General features: G+C 34.7%; 2 protein-coding genes across 2 annotated transcripts; both read right to left on the bottom strand.

The window, feature by feature from the left end:
* Positions 1 to 511: 511 nt before the first annotated feature.
* Positions 512 to 3,387, bottom strand: LOC105970335 (protochlorophyllide reductase). The gene is made up of 5 exons (XM_012995144.2): positions 3,191 to 3,387; positions 2,601 to 2,678; positions 1,820 to 2,351; positions 903 to 1,261; positions 512 to 812 (listed from the first exon to the last, which is right to left on the bottom strand). The coding sequence occupies exons 1-5, from the start codon at positions 3,242 to 3,244 to the stop codon at positions 654 to 656; spliced, it is 1,182 nt and encodes a 393-aa protein (XP_012850598.2). The 5' UTR covers positions 3,245 to 3,387; the 3' UTR covers positions 512 to 653.
* Positions 3,388 to 4,424: 1,037 nt separating this feature from the next.
* On the bottom strand, positions 4,425 to 9,330 carry LOC105970331 (uncharacterized). Its single transcript, XM_012995140.2, has 7 exons — positions 7,499 to 9,330; positions 7,234 to 7,324; positions 6,589 to 6,746; positions 6,426 to 6,477; positions 6,251 to 6,333; positions 6,073 to 6,166; positions 4,425 to 5,294 (listed from the first exon to the last, which is right to left on the bottom strand). Exons 1-7 carry the CDS (start codon positions 9,068 to 9,070, stop codon positions 4,795 to 4,797), a joined length of 2,550 nt encoding a protein of 849 aa, XP_012850594.1. The 5' UTR covers positions 9,071 to 9,330; the 3' UTR covers positions 4,425 to 4,794.
* Positions 9,331 to 13,588: the final 4,258 nt, after the last annotated feature.

Here is a 13,588-nt window from a genome sequence, read left to right as displayed (position 1 = left end):
GTACCCGCCGAAAGTCCTGACCCCTCTCGTCCGTGTACCCCATGATTAAGGGGAACATCCTTGGCCACCGAAGTGGCTGAAGGTGATAGAGAGGGGGTTGAGAGGGGTACCCCCTTTGCGGTTTGGGAGCTAGAAGCTTGATTTCTGTTCTTTTTGGAGGGAGACACATGCTGATATTTTTTGGACATGGATAAGGCCTCACTATCACTCAATGCACCGAATGTGTAGTCTTTTAAGTTGGCTTTCTAATCCAATTTGGATCAGTTAGATTATATGTCGGGTGAGAAGTTATGCATGAAATGTACGAACATTGCCCTACGACCCACAATATGTCTACATCAAACTTAATTTTAACCATCTTAGCTGTCCGAATATGGGAAAACTCGGAAAATCAAAGTTGTAGCCCTTTGAGTTAGCTTTCTAACCCAACTAGAATCGGGTAAATCGGTGATTGGATAAGAAAGTTACGAAGAATCTTGAATTACGATACCAATGTAAAATCGAAACGAAATTGTGTTTGTCAACTCAACAACTAAAAAACGAAGGATCGAGTTGTTTTATTACAATCTAACAAGAATCTTACAACAAACGTTATCGTCATCAAAAGTTTCTGAATCCGAAATCCTTCCTCTAGTGGCAAAAAAATCCGTAAATCACTCACTCAAACCAACAAGTTTCTCACTAACTTCCCACACTTTACGCGCCTTTGCAGCATCGCTCGCTTCTTCCGACAGTTGGTTCACAAACGAAGCCGAGTCCTTATTCCAGCTCCAGTAAACCCCCGACTTCGTCAAGCTCGGATCACTCACAACCTGTAATACTTACACACACACATTATACATCTATACATAAATATATAAATCATTTTCATCGAAATTATGTAATTTTTTTTTTAAATTTACCTGTGCGAGTCTTTTACCAGATTCTTCCTCGGAAACGAACCCCTTTGTGATGAACTTCTGGAAGGGAGGGAAAAGTAGCCTGAACAAAGGAATATGCTCTCTGAAAAGCCCGGTTGTGGCGATGCAGCCAGGGTACAGGGAGGCGAATGTGATGCCCGTGTCCTCATGGTATCTACGGTGGAATTCTTGCATCGTCAGCATGTTGCAGACTTTGCTGTCCTTGTAGGCTTTTGCCCCGTCGAAATCTCCACCGTCGATCATGGATGAGGTGTTGAGGCCCGTTAGACCGCCTTGTAGGCCCCGCAAGTCGCCGAGGTTCGCCTTTGGTGGTACGTTTCCGGCCAATGTGTTTGTGTTCCCTGAAAATTTGTTATAACCCAAAGGAGAAGCGTTAATTGGAACGAAAATTCCGAGTTCTGACGATTCCAATCAAAAAATTCTGATTTCTGATCCGATTTAATTTTCGTAAACATTTCAAAAAAAATCGAAAATTACACTTGTAGCAAATGGAATTTTTGAATTCTATCAAATTCAGTTAAAAAAAATCGATTTTGGAACAAATTTTCTCGTTCCAATTTATCCGAATTCCTATTTTTTTCAACATAGCTGGAATACATACAAGATTCCGATTTCGAATCTTATACTAATTTCGGAATATAATTTCAAAAATTTTGTTTTTTCCTCCTTTTTTAAAAATAGATTGGGATACATATGGAATTCGAGTTCCGATTTTAATTTCAGAAAATAATTCCAAAATTTCCGGGGTTTTTTTTTCCAAAAATTAGACTTATAGTATCAAATATCAATATTGTATCTCGCATTTTAGGTGACTAAAAATTTTCAAATTTTCAAATTCCACCAATTCAGATGCAAAAATTCCCGATTTTGAATTTCGATTTTATTCCGAACATTCTTACCGGTGATTGAGCCAACGATAATGAGCCTCTTCGAGGGGTAATCGGACTCCTTCATGTCATCAAGAAGCAATCTCGAGAGTAGAAAATGTCCGAGATGGTTAGTCCCGACACTAAGCTCGAACCCGTCGGCGGTGAACGAGGGCTCCTTAGCGGTGGGTTGATAGATGGCGGCATTGCACACCAACACGTCGAGCGGCCGTCCCGACCGCTTGAAGTTGTCGACAAATTGCCTCACGCTATCGAGCGAGGACAAGTCCAAGTGCATGATGGTGTAGCTCTCTTTGGCCATTCCGGCGGATTTTGCCGCCTTCTCCGCCTTGAGGAAGTCCCTGCAGGCCATGACCACGTGCCACTTGCCGCTCTCCGATAGGGCCTTGGCGGTGGCTAGGCCTAACCCGGATGAAGCTCCGGTGATGATCACCGTGCCTTTTCTTATTGTTTTCTTGCCTTGTGAAGCCGCCGGTGTCGCCGTCGGAGCGGTGGCCACCGCCTGCACTCGGAGGACCGGTGACTTTCTCGAGCTGAATTCTCTCTACAAAAAAAAAAAAATCAATTCTTCATGAGTTCTTCTCAATTCTTGATTCATGAAATTCATATATAATAACTACGTCTGTGTTATATCGAATTGCTAAAAAACTACTCGTGTTACTAATATTACCAAAAGAACCCTTATAATATTTTTTTAGCACGTTACCCCTTAAACAGTGATTTATTTTAGCAACGTTATCGAATCGCTAAAAAGATACAAGAGTGTCGAATGCAATAAACTCAAAAGTAATACCTTATCAGCTTTGACATGGTCTGAGATCAGTGAAACTCCAAAAAAGCAAGAATCCTTCAAAGATGCACTGGATTTTCCCTGCAGAAAAAAATATTAAAAAAAATTGAAAAAAAATATAATTTTGAAAAACACAATTAAATATTAGGGTAAAATTACGACCATCCCGATGTAAGGTCAAATTACGGAAAAAAACCCTCATGTTTGGATAATTACAACTACTCTCTTCAACTATAAATTTCTAACACATCCATCCTTATGGTGTCAAATTCAACAGAATCTTTTAAATTACGTGGAATGTATTCGTTTTGTGCAAAAAGAAAAAATAGTTTATAATGTACCGCAATCTGATATTCACAAGTCAAAAGACACATTTTATGATCAACTTGTTTCAAAATATGGATCTCGAATGGAGTAAAATAGGTATACAAACTGAAGAATATTCCACTAAATTTGACAACGTAAAAGTGGACGTATAAGACCAAAAACATGATGGGGTCTTTTTCGTAATTTAACATTACCTCAGGGGTGGCTGTAATTTACTCTAAACATTATTAATTAATTAGGGGATTAAAGGGATTTGATAAAATTACCTCTTTGTGAGTAGAAAATGCAGAAGGGAGCAAAGCAGCAGCATGTAAAGCCATTTTCTTGAAATATCAAGAAGAAAGAGACTTTAGTTTGGTGAGATATTTATCTAAGTAGCAAATAAATAGATATTTATTGAATTTGATGTAATGTTTGTGCAAATATATATACAAAGGAAAAAGAAGATATTTCATATTTTGACAAAAGTTGGGCTGTATTTTTCGGATATGAAAAATCCAGCATGGATAAGATTATGTTGTGGAATTATATGCCACGTGGAGTTGGTCAACCAATCAGAAATTGTGGTTGGGATTTCTTGTTAGATATTTTTTTTTTTTTTTTTAATTATTTAGTATTTAGTATTTACCTCTGTTTCCTGATTATGGGTCTGGGCATGGGACAATTTATCAGAAAGATAATGTTGGCACTGACTGTGACATTTATATATCAGCATTAATAAATATATGCGTGACAAATTTTTTTAATTGTATTGATAGAATAAAATAATTTCTATCAATTTGTATTTCTGCATTTTTATTTGAGCAATATTCAAATCATGTTACATATCGTACCTGATTTTAATTATTAAATTCAGGTTTGAATTTGAATCCTGAAATTGTTTGATTTTTTTTTTTATATAAATTCATTTGTTACAAGCTATGTAGTACGGACACAAAAATGGTGAAACGGGAAAACGGCATATCCCAAAAATCGAGATACAGGAGCTTAGGGGAAACGTGTAAATATTAAAAGTATAAGGGTATATTCATAAATATGTTGTATAAACATATATGAGTTTTTATTTATATATAAATTATCTTTATATATTTTCATTCAAACATATTCAAAATAAATTTTAAAATATTTGCAACTGATCATTAAAATCATGTAAGTGTAAATAATTATTAGAGAATCAACAAAAATATTTGAAAAATTGCTATTCAAACATGTTTTTAACTTTTTAGAAATTGCAAAATGTTCCATAAGGTGTCCGACACAAAACGTGCCCGCAACAAAAAAACGTTAAGAAGTTGAAGTTTTCGTTCTGCATAAATAACAAGATTCAAAATTTTGTATCGAAGAAAAAAAAAACAAGATTTAGAACCCTGAAAACAGGCAAAAAGAAGAAGGAAAAGAGGAAATAAAAACAAATAATAACATGAATAATACTTATATTAATTACAAATAATGTATGTATAGAGAGAGAGAGTACATAACTTTTGTGTACTCTCTGCTATGAAATGGAAATGTTTTTTTCTATCATAATTGATAAAATAAAACCCAATCCAGCTTCACTCCAAACTTTTATGTATACAACACCACCTAAATAAATTATTTGAATCAATTCATTAAAAAAAAAAAAAAAAAAAACAATTTTTGCTTCTAAATTACAAATATGCCCCCATCTCTACACTTCCCCGATTATATATAAAATAAATAAATCGGTTTCTAAACTCCACTGTGTAACATCTTAAATCCTTTTTACTATAAGAACTCTACATTTTTTTACCAATAAATAAATTTAAAAAAAAAAAAAAATTATTGCAACCGAAGTATCTGTACAACTTCTTGCAAACTCGCGTTCGTCACTTAAACCACGATTAGTGGTTCAAATACGAAACGGCAATCCGAAATTCTGGAAAGTTCTGATTTCACCTCTGAGTCCCGCAGTTACAATAGCCATACCCCAAGCCGACCCGTTCGACAAGTCAACACTCACACGAGGGCTGTGCTTACTATTATTCTTACCGATCGACACGAGTTTCTCTTCCGGCCACGTCAGCGAGATTCTATCGAAGAGGTAGTTATTCGCTGCATTGGCCGTACGGTACTCGGATAGGCCCTCGACATCCTCCGGAGGGTTGAAATTGAAATGACCGTTTTGCCCTCCGCTGCGAGACGAGATGCCAGGCCAAGGGATTGCCATCGAAACGTCTTGACAGTGAAAGACCTCGTACGAGTTGGTTACTGCGACACTTTTGCTTCTGTTGGGTCGGGATTCGCATTTGTGCCTCCAAACGTAAACGTGCGAGTCTTCACTTGCGGAGATTAGGTATTTTCCGTTGGAAGTGAGTGAGGATGAAATTTGGCTCTTCGTGTTACGAAACCCTGTCAAAAGGAGAAAGGGGACCCACCATAAAACTAAGGATGGAAATTGGAATAGAAATTCGGAATTCCGCGGTTTCCAATCCAAAAATCATTCCGGAAAGTTCCAATTTTTCCAATTAGTTTTTGAACGGAATTGGGACAGATATTGGATTACGATTCCTGATCCAATCAAAAAATGTTTCCGAAAATTGCAATTATAATATAATAATCAATATTATTTTGCATTATAGGTGACTAAAAAAATGGAATTTTCGAATTCCAGGCGATTTTGATTCGGAAATCTTCGATTTTCGAACAATTTTTTTCATTTCGATTTCCTATTTTTCCAATTTTTGTGGGAACAAAATTGGAATTAGTTTTCAATGTCCGAAAAGAATTTGGAATTTTTCCAAAAGTGCTAATTCAAATCCGATCCGTTCGACAATGAAATCCAAAAGTTAAAACATTGAAAGGAAACTATATTTGCTCAAACTCTATGACCTAATCAAGAAATGCAATCTCAGACCTCAATCGGGCAGTTCAAAATATATACCTTAATCCCGAACAGGTGAACGAAAAAGTAAACTCTATAGCCTCGTTTGGGAATGTTGATAGGCTTGATAAGATAGATTGAATTGGTTAGGAATTAGGATTCTATCGTTCTTACCTAATTCATAAACGAGGCCTATAAAGTTTAAAGGTGACACATTGACGAACACCGTTAACAAACTTAAACAGAAACCCAATCACCAAATTTAGAAAAAAAAAAAAAAAAATTGCTGTCGAGAAAATTTCATACCTTTGAACTTGTGAACAAGATCAACACCATCTACAACTCGAATTCGGGAATCTGCAGACGTGATTAGCACCTCTGATGTACTCCCCGGAGCAAACTAGTGATATAAATAAATAAATAATAAATAAATAAACTAATAATTGGACGAATATATTAAAATCGGATATTAATCCGGGCTTACCTGAAAACCGGTTATTTTCTTCTGATGGGGTTTCTTCTTCTTGTTCTGCAAATTGATATAGCTCTTTTGCAGCAATTTATTTTCTGTACAAAATCGTACATACGTAAATATTTTACGTACAACAGAAGCTTATCATTTTTTTTTCTCGACAAAGCCAACGATTTCGTATTCGTACCTGACGTGTTATACAAACAGCAGCTACCCTTGTACGAACCAACTAATGCCCCCTACGAATAAGTTTACAAATACAAATCTTTGACGATAATCTTGGAAAAGGCATGCGAAGTTTAACGAATATTTTAGTAATATTATATTAATATATAATTTCCGTGTCTGACCTGTCCATCTGGCGTGTAACAAGCTGCAGTGACCATTTCGTGCAAATCATTCCAATCGATAACTTGGTGATCCGGGATGCTCCATATTCGAACCTTGGCATCAAGCGATCCACTAATGAAGTATCTATCATCAACTGGATTGAACTGTATACACGTTACTGTATCGTGGGAAAAAAACCGGAAAACATATTATAATTTTCTTTTTTAATCTTCAAGAAACATGTAAAATGCACTACAATTGCGGTTCGATTGATACATCGAACACATAAAATTGCAAGAACATTGAAATGAAAAGTAACCGATTTTACCCGTATTAAGATTCAATTGTAATCCTCGTTATCAAGCTATTGAATTACCTAATTTATAACCTCCCCCACCTTCCTCGTTTCCGACCAGAAATATAGTCTCAAATACCATTTCTACCCTCGACGGAATATTGTTTTAGTGGTTTACAGTCCAAATAGCATATCCGATTATCAGTTCACTAGAAAATCATCGATAAGTATGCGAATAGCGAATTATTGATGAATTTGGAATATAACCTAGTGCTCGATTCACATCGTTCGTATTATTAATTCAAGCTTATTAAAAGAACTACAAATGGTACTCCATTAACGGAGTAAGAGAAGAATAATAGGCAATTACCATAGTCACTGTGTGAAAAGATCTTCACACAAGCCTTAGTAGACAAATCCCACAAACGCACCGTCTTATCCATCGAAGATGATAACAGTTTCTGGATATAACGACAGAGAAGTGTGAGAAACTCACCCCAAGTGCTCGACTAAATTAAAACCCAAATTGCAAAATTGGAAAAACAAAACGTACGAAAATAAACACTAATTGGAAAATCAAGAAAGAGTTTGACTTATTTCTCCACAATGCGATCCCGAGTAAAAAAAACACTGACCTGAGATTTTGACCAAGAGAGATCCAACACATCGTCTAAATGCCCATGAAACGAACAAAAGGGTTTCTCCGAAAGCGCAAACACCGAATCGGGCGCCAAAATCTGTTCAAGACTGATCGATTTTCTACTCACGGACGACCTCCCTCCTCTTCTCTTCTTCTCCAAACCACCGTCTAACTTCGGCGACAACAACAAAGGCTCCGGAAATAAAAGATTGAAATTCCCATCTTCCAATTTATCCCAAAAGAAATCTCCCTTCCTCTCGTTTTCCACAACCTCCCAAACGTGAATCACGCAATCCTCTCCCGCACTAGCCAGATATTTCCCATCCAAACTGAACTTAATCGCCCAAATCGACCCGTTGTGAGCTTTTATCTCCTGGCTTTTGTACAATGCCGTTAGCTCTTTTACGGATTTACCGTATTGCCTCACCCGAACTTTCTCGGGCCCCGCTTTGAAGGAAACTTCTTGGCTACTATCGTCTGTGGCAGAACTCGATCTCCTCCCACTCGATGTATCCCTTTCATCACTACTCCTTCTCTCCCTATTATGCCCTTTAACAGAATTCGCCACATTTTTTATACTACTCAGCCAATTCCTCCTTTTTTTCGACTTCGATGCACTATCGAAACTTCCGTTGTCGTGGTTTGATTCCAAACCTTCGTTCGTCCTATCTTCGAAATTCTGTCTCCTCATCAGCTCCTGTACGATTGGAGAAGTGCCGACGCACATTTCGGATGTAAACTCCTCCATCGTAAACTGGCGCCCGGTTTCTAATTCTTGAATCTTTTCCCAAGTCCCGTCTTCCTTCATCTCGTTTACCACAAACTCCTTCCCGTTATCGAGATTCTTTATCAAACACAACTCGTCATCGTTACTAAAGCTCCCGTTACGCTTACAATCGGTTCTAATTTTCACTTTCGGGGGTTTATTAGGAGAAACTGCACTGCACATTGGAGATTGATTGCTCCTATTACTATTATTACTATCACCATCATCATCATTATTATTATTATTATTATTAATATTATTTACATCTATACGAATTTCATCGGTTACCGAATTGTCAATGCGAACTTCCGAATTCTTGCACGAATTGCATTCTCCATCCGACTTCGATCGGAGAATCCCATATGGTCTAACATTACGATTACTACTGCCATTAACGCAATCGCTACTATTATCAAGTAATTTCGAAGAATTATTACCGAATGGGTCGGAGTGATGGGATGCGAGGGAGAGGGAGAGGGAGGGGCGGTGGCGGTGGCGGAGGAGGGAGGGGTCCCGGGCGAGGCCCATCTGGCGGAGGAGGCGGAGGCGCCGCTCCTCCACCGACGACGGCTGAGATGTCCAGACGTCGTAGTTTCCGGCGACCGATTTAGGGAATTTCGGCACCGGCTCGTTGTGGTCGGGGCTGAAATTGGAGTCGGCTTCCGGTTCGGAGGTGGAAGGAGAGCACGAGCATGAAGTGTTGGTTGAAGAGAGAAGCCGGTCGAGCGAATCGTGAAAGCTGACGTCAGCTTCTCCGTCGTCTTCTTCTTCTTCTTCTTCTTCTTCACCGGCTTTGCTCATCTTTTATCATCCGGCCAGTGTTCCACAGTCTCTCTCTTTCTCTCTCTACTAGCACTGAAGTTAACGGGAAGAGAGAGAAAGTGGGTGGGGCTAGTGAGAAATGAGAGATCAGACAATGGTGGAAGACGGTGGTTATAACTTTGGGGAACTCAGATCCGATGATGATGAACTGTAGAGAGAGAGAGAGAGAGAGAGAGAGGAGTTACGACGTCGTGCGGCGGTGTGTGGGGACCGGGGAGGGACCTTTTTTGTTTGGTTGTATTTTATGTGGGGTGAAAAGAGAAATATATAATAAATTTGGGGTCGGATGTTGATATAATTCGGAATAATTAATGATTTTGGTTTTCTATGAGCTTAGCGATGATGTTTTTTTTTTCTTTTTCGTAAATACTATGTTTTATTTCATCATATATATATATATATATATATATGTTGTATCTATAAAATATTATTTACAGAAAAAAATGAAAAAATATTGTCGATTATATCCTATTAGATTTTAAAAGTGTAAAAAGTAATTTATCTAAATATATGACAATAACAATTATAATAAGATAATATATTACGCTTTTATAATAAAATTTAATAATGACATTTAAGTAACGGTATCAATAGTCATACAAATCTGATTTAATACAAACACTCTCTGCAAAAAAAAAAAAAAAAAAAAAACCTTAATTGTTATAAAACGGAATTGATAGTTAAAAATTAAACCACATAGTATTATTATGACTTTGGATATTATTTATTTTTTGTTAACCAAGTGTGACAAACTCGATATATCGATCGCAGATTATTCTGATTTTTGAATACTTTATTTATTTATTTATTATTATGATTTTATTTAAAAAAAAATTGTTTTGCAAATTATTGATTATGTAGGAAAAGTGCACACGTGCTTTTCTTTACTTCTAACCTCAAACAATTGAGGGAAATTAAGAATAGAATCATAATAATGTGGGATTAATAATGATGAAAGAACGTGTTTAATGATTAATTAAGTTCCAGACATACCACGTGGCGTGATTCCTAATACCAGCCTGTTTGCTGTCAAATTAGATACCTTTTATTATTTATTTATTTTTTTGAGACACTTTTATAAGTTAAACACAAATTTGCACCCCTTTACTATCATCAATATCGCATATATCCCTTATATTACAATATACGACAAAGTGGCCCATCAATTTAACGGTTAACCCTCAAATTTCTAACACCGTTAGATTATGTAACGTACTTACCTTTTTACCCTTACATTTATATGATACAAATAGGCATTTATTGACTTTATTGCTTTGCGATTTTTTTTCTTTTTACTTTATTACGTAGCACTCTGGTTGCATCGACAAGTGGTTCTAGGGCATAACGTAACAAATGAAATGCATGAATTCTGAGAATTAAAACTACGTGAAGCATTTTAAATCGAGATATTTTGGGATGAATAAATAATAAAATTTCAAAAAAATTAAAAAGAATTTAAAAATATTATTCATAATAAGAAAAATCATAAATTTTGGGTGAAATTTTTAAGCTGGGAACAAAATTGCGAAATTTTATAAATTTAAAAGAAATCATAAATAATTTTCAGAGTATAATTGCTTTTCAGAAAATTTTGGTGAAATTTTTAGGTCGCGGAAAATAAAATTAGGAAAGAAACATGAAAAAAAGATGGGAGTAAATTACGTACATGAGAGAAAGAAAGATGAACACTTTTTTATACACAACTAGAGGCGTATTTTCGTCTGAAATTGTCCAACGTCTGGTGTAATGGTCGGTCAACTTTGAAAATTGACGGATTCTCTAACATGGCTTAAAGATATGGGCCATATTATCGCATCTTATTGTACATAGAGTTTATGCGACAGTGGTGATATTACAGAGGTGCAATTTGTATTTACTCATATTATCTAATTAAACACACACAACAATAATAAAAACTCAACTTGTGATTTTAATACTATGTGCTTTCACAAAAATCCCGTATTTATACTTTGATTTTCTTTTAAATAAAATAAAACTATCTAATATTAATGAATTAAATGTTAATAACAATGGAAGATAGGAAAAAAAAATCAGATTGAGGGAGGACATTGATTTCTTTTCCACTCTAAAAAAGAGTAGAAAGAAAAAAAATCAATTCATTTAGGGGCTGAAATCACCCCTCAAGTTTTCACCAATTTCACATTTGGTGTCTATATTCACAAAAAATACATTTAGTCCCCTATGTTTTAATAATTAAACACTTTTAGTCATTTCCGTCAATTTTTTCATTAGTAATAACAAAATCAAGCATGTGTCCAACACTGGCTTAACTGATAGACTACAGGAAAAAATTAACGAAAATGACCAAAAGTATTAAATTATTGAAATATGAGGGACCGAATGAGTTTTTTTTTAACATAGGGACCATGTGAAATATGTGCAAACTTGAGGGGTGAAACTGCAATTTTCCCCCTTTTTTTTAGTGATGATGAACTTTTGAGAAAAATGTCTGTGAATATAAAAAAGATAAAACGTTAGTCACTTTGACATGAGGTTCGACCCCAGATATTGAGATCGATGGGCTCTATTTCGTAGTTGGATAACGTTGGGTGAATTGCAACCACATCCCTGAGTGGAAAAAAAAACCGTTATTTTTGAGAAATTACATCCAACGCTTGCAGTTTGTAAATTTCTTACATCCTCTCTTTACAAATGGGTGTTAATGTAAGAAATTTATAAATTACAAGGGGTTGATGCAATTATGAAAAAATGAGGGGTTTTTCATAAATAGACCTTACCTCTGGAAGGTAATTGTAATTTACCCTATAACGTTTGTAGGTGAGGTTTCTAATTTGTAGGTTTAATTAATTGGGCTAAATACAGTTTGCACCCTTAAAGTATAGGGCTGGTAACACTTACCCCCTTAAAGTTACAAATGTAACACTTGCCCCCCTCATTAATGAATTTAATGATAAAACTTTGACTTTGAATGATGTGGCATTTTTTCTCCCCAAATTGTCCTTCTAGCTATTATATTAATTCATATATAATAATATATTTTCAATAATATTTCAAAAACTAAATTTTATAAAATGTAATAATTATTAAAAAAATATTTTGATTTATGTTTAACCCCACATTTTAATTACTATAGACCCTAATATAAATAAAAATCTCAATATTAAAAAAAAAATTTAAAATACGTTAAACATTTGCAAGAAAAAAATAATTTCAAGACTTAAACGTCCAATTTGTTTTATAATAATTATTGATTTGAAAATTTATTTCAGTTACTTAAATACAAATTTCAATAAAAAAAATATTTAAATATTTAGACGTTTAAATTATAATTTCTTATTAACTTTTGAATACATTTTGTGATTCTCAAAGTAAAAAGTCGGATGATTATATTAGAGTCATATACGCATTAATATAACTATATAAACTATAAAATTATTATTAAAATTCGAATAATTGTTAACTTTTTATTAGCTACAAATGAACACAAGATAAAACAAATATGAAACTAAAATTCAATTTTTTTCATTCGTAAATTTTCAATATTGAAATAATAAAATTAAGTTTTTGCAAAGTTGCCGAATTTTTTATTATTACATATTCATTATTTATATAATGGCTAGAAGGATAATTTGGGAAGAAAAAATGCCACATCATTCAAAGTCAAAGTTTTACCTTTAAATTCATTAATGAGGGGGGTAAGTGTTACATTTGTAACTTTAAGGGGTAAGTGTTACCACCCCTATACTTTAAGGGTGCAAACTGTATTTAGCCCTAATTAATTAAAGGGGGCGACTAAAACAAATCCCATTTTTTTCTCACTTCATTAACTCCACGTTTAAAACCATTTTTTATAGAAGTTTTTACAACTTTTCCTTAGTTTAAAACCATAAATAAAAAAAAATTATTAGCAAAGTACAAAAACGCCATTTATCAAACAAAATACAATTTATACAAACACAATTGTTTATTCCTCATTTCAATACCAAGGAAAGAAAGAAAAACGTAACAAATCCTCTCTTTTCTCCCCAAACTCAAATCCCTTAAAAACCCTATCTTCTTCGTCTTCTTAAATCCTCCAAAACATCTCCAAATTCAAAAAAATCAAAACATCACAAAACTTATAAAATGGAGTTATAAGACAATAATATGATAGTATATATGGAAAGAAAACCCATTAAGGTATGTATCCATGTTTTTTTTGAGCTTCGAAGTCGATTTTGAAGTTTTTTTTTTGAAACCTGCCGGCAATTTTCGACACTTACATGTCGATTTTTTGGTCAATTTTCGACACCAATGTGTCGAAAAATATATTTAGAAAAAAAAAATTTCGACACATACCCGTCAAAATTTCTCCCAATTTCAAAAAACACTGTTGGTCTAAAAAAATATTTTTTTTACCAACGGTGTTTTTCGACACATACCTGTCGAAATCGGGAGAAATTTCGACAGGTATGTGTCGAAATTTTTTTTTTTTTTTCTAAATATATTTTTCGACACGTTGGTGTCGAAAATTGA

This window comes from Erythranthe guttata, chromosome 8, assembly GCF_056151865.1.
Source record: "Erythranthe guttata isolate IM_541 chromosome 8, IM_541, whole genome shotgun sequence".
Taxonomy (NCBI): domain Eukaryota; kingdom Viridiplantae; phylum Streptophyta; class Magnoliopsida; order Lamiales; family Phrymaceae; genus Erythranthe; species Erythranthe guttata.
Note: the sequence above shows the minus strand (reverse complement) of the source record. Positions and strands in the feature narration are given on the sequence as shown.

Excerpts from the sequence above, each read along its gene's own strand:
- LOC105970335 (XM_012995144.2), bottom strand. The coding sequence starts at position 3,244 with ATGGCTTTACATGCTGCTGCTTTGCTCCCTTCTGCATTTTCTACTCAC. Across the intron at positions 2,679-3,190 it reads CATTTTCTACTCACAAAGAG|GGAAAATCCAGTGCATCTTT; the intron begins GTAATTTTATCA and ends TTTTTTCTGCAG. Across the intron at positions 813-902 it reads CTGGTAAAAGACTCGCACAG|GTTGTGAGTGATCCGAGCTT; the intron begins GTAAATTTAAAA and ends TAAGTATTACAG.
- LOC105970331 (XM_012995140.2), bottom strand. The coding sequence starts at position 9,070 with ATGAGCAAAGCCGGTGAAGAAGAAGAAGAAGAAGAAGAAGACGACGGA. Across the intron at positions 6,478-6,588 it reads GTTACACGCCAGATGGACAG|GGGGCATTAGTTGGTTCGTA; the intron begins GTCAGACACGGA and ends ACTTATTCGTAG. Across the intron at positions 5,295-6,072 it reads TCTTGTTCACAAGTTCAAAG|GGTTTCGTAACACGAAGAGC; the intron begins GTATGAAATTTT and ends TCCTTTTGACAG.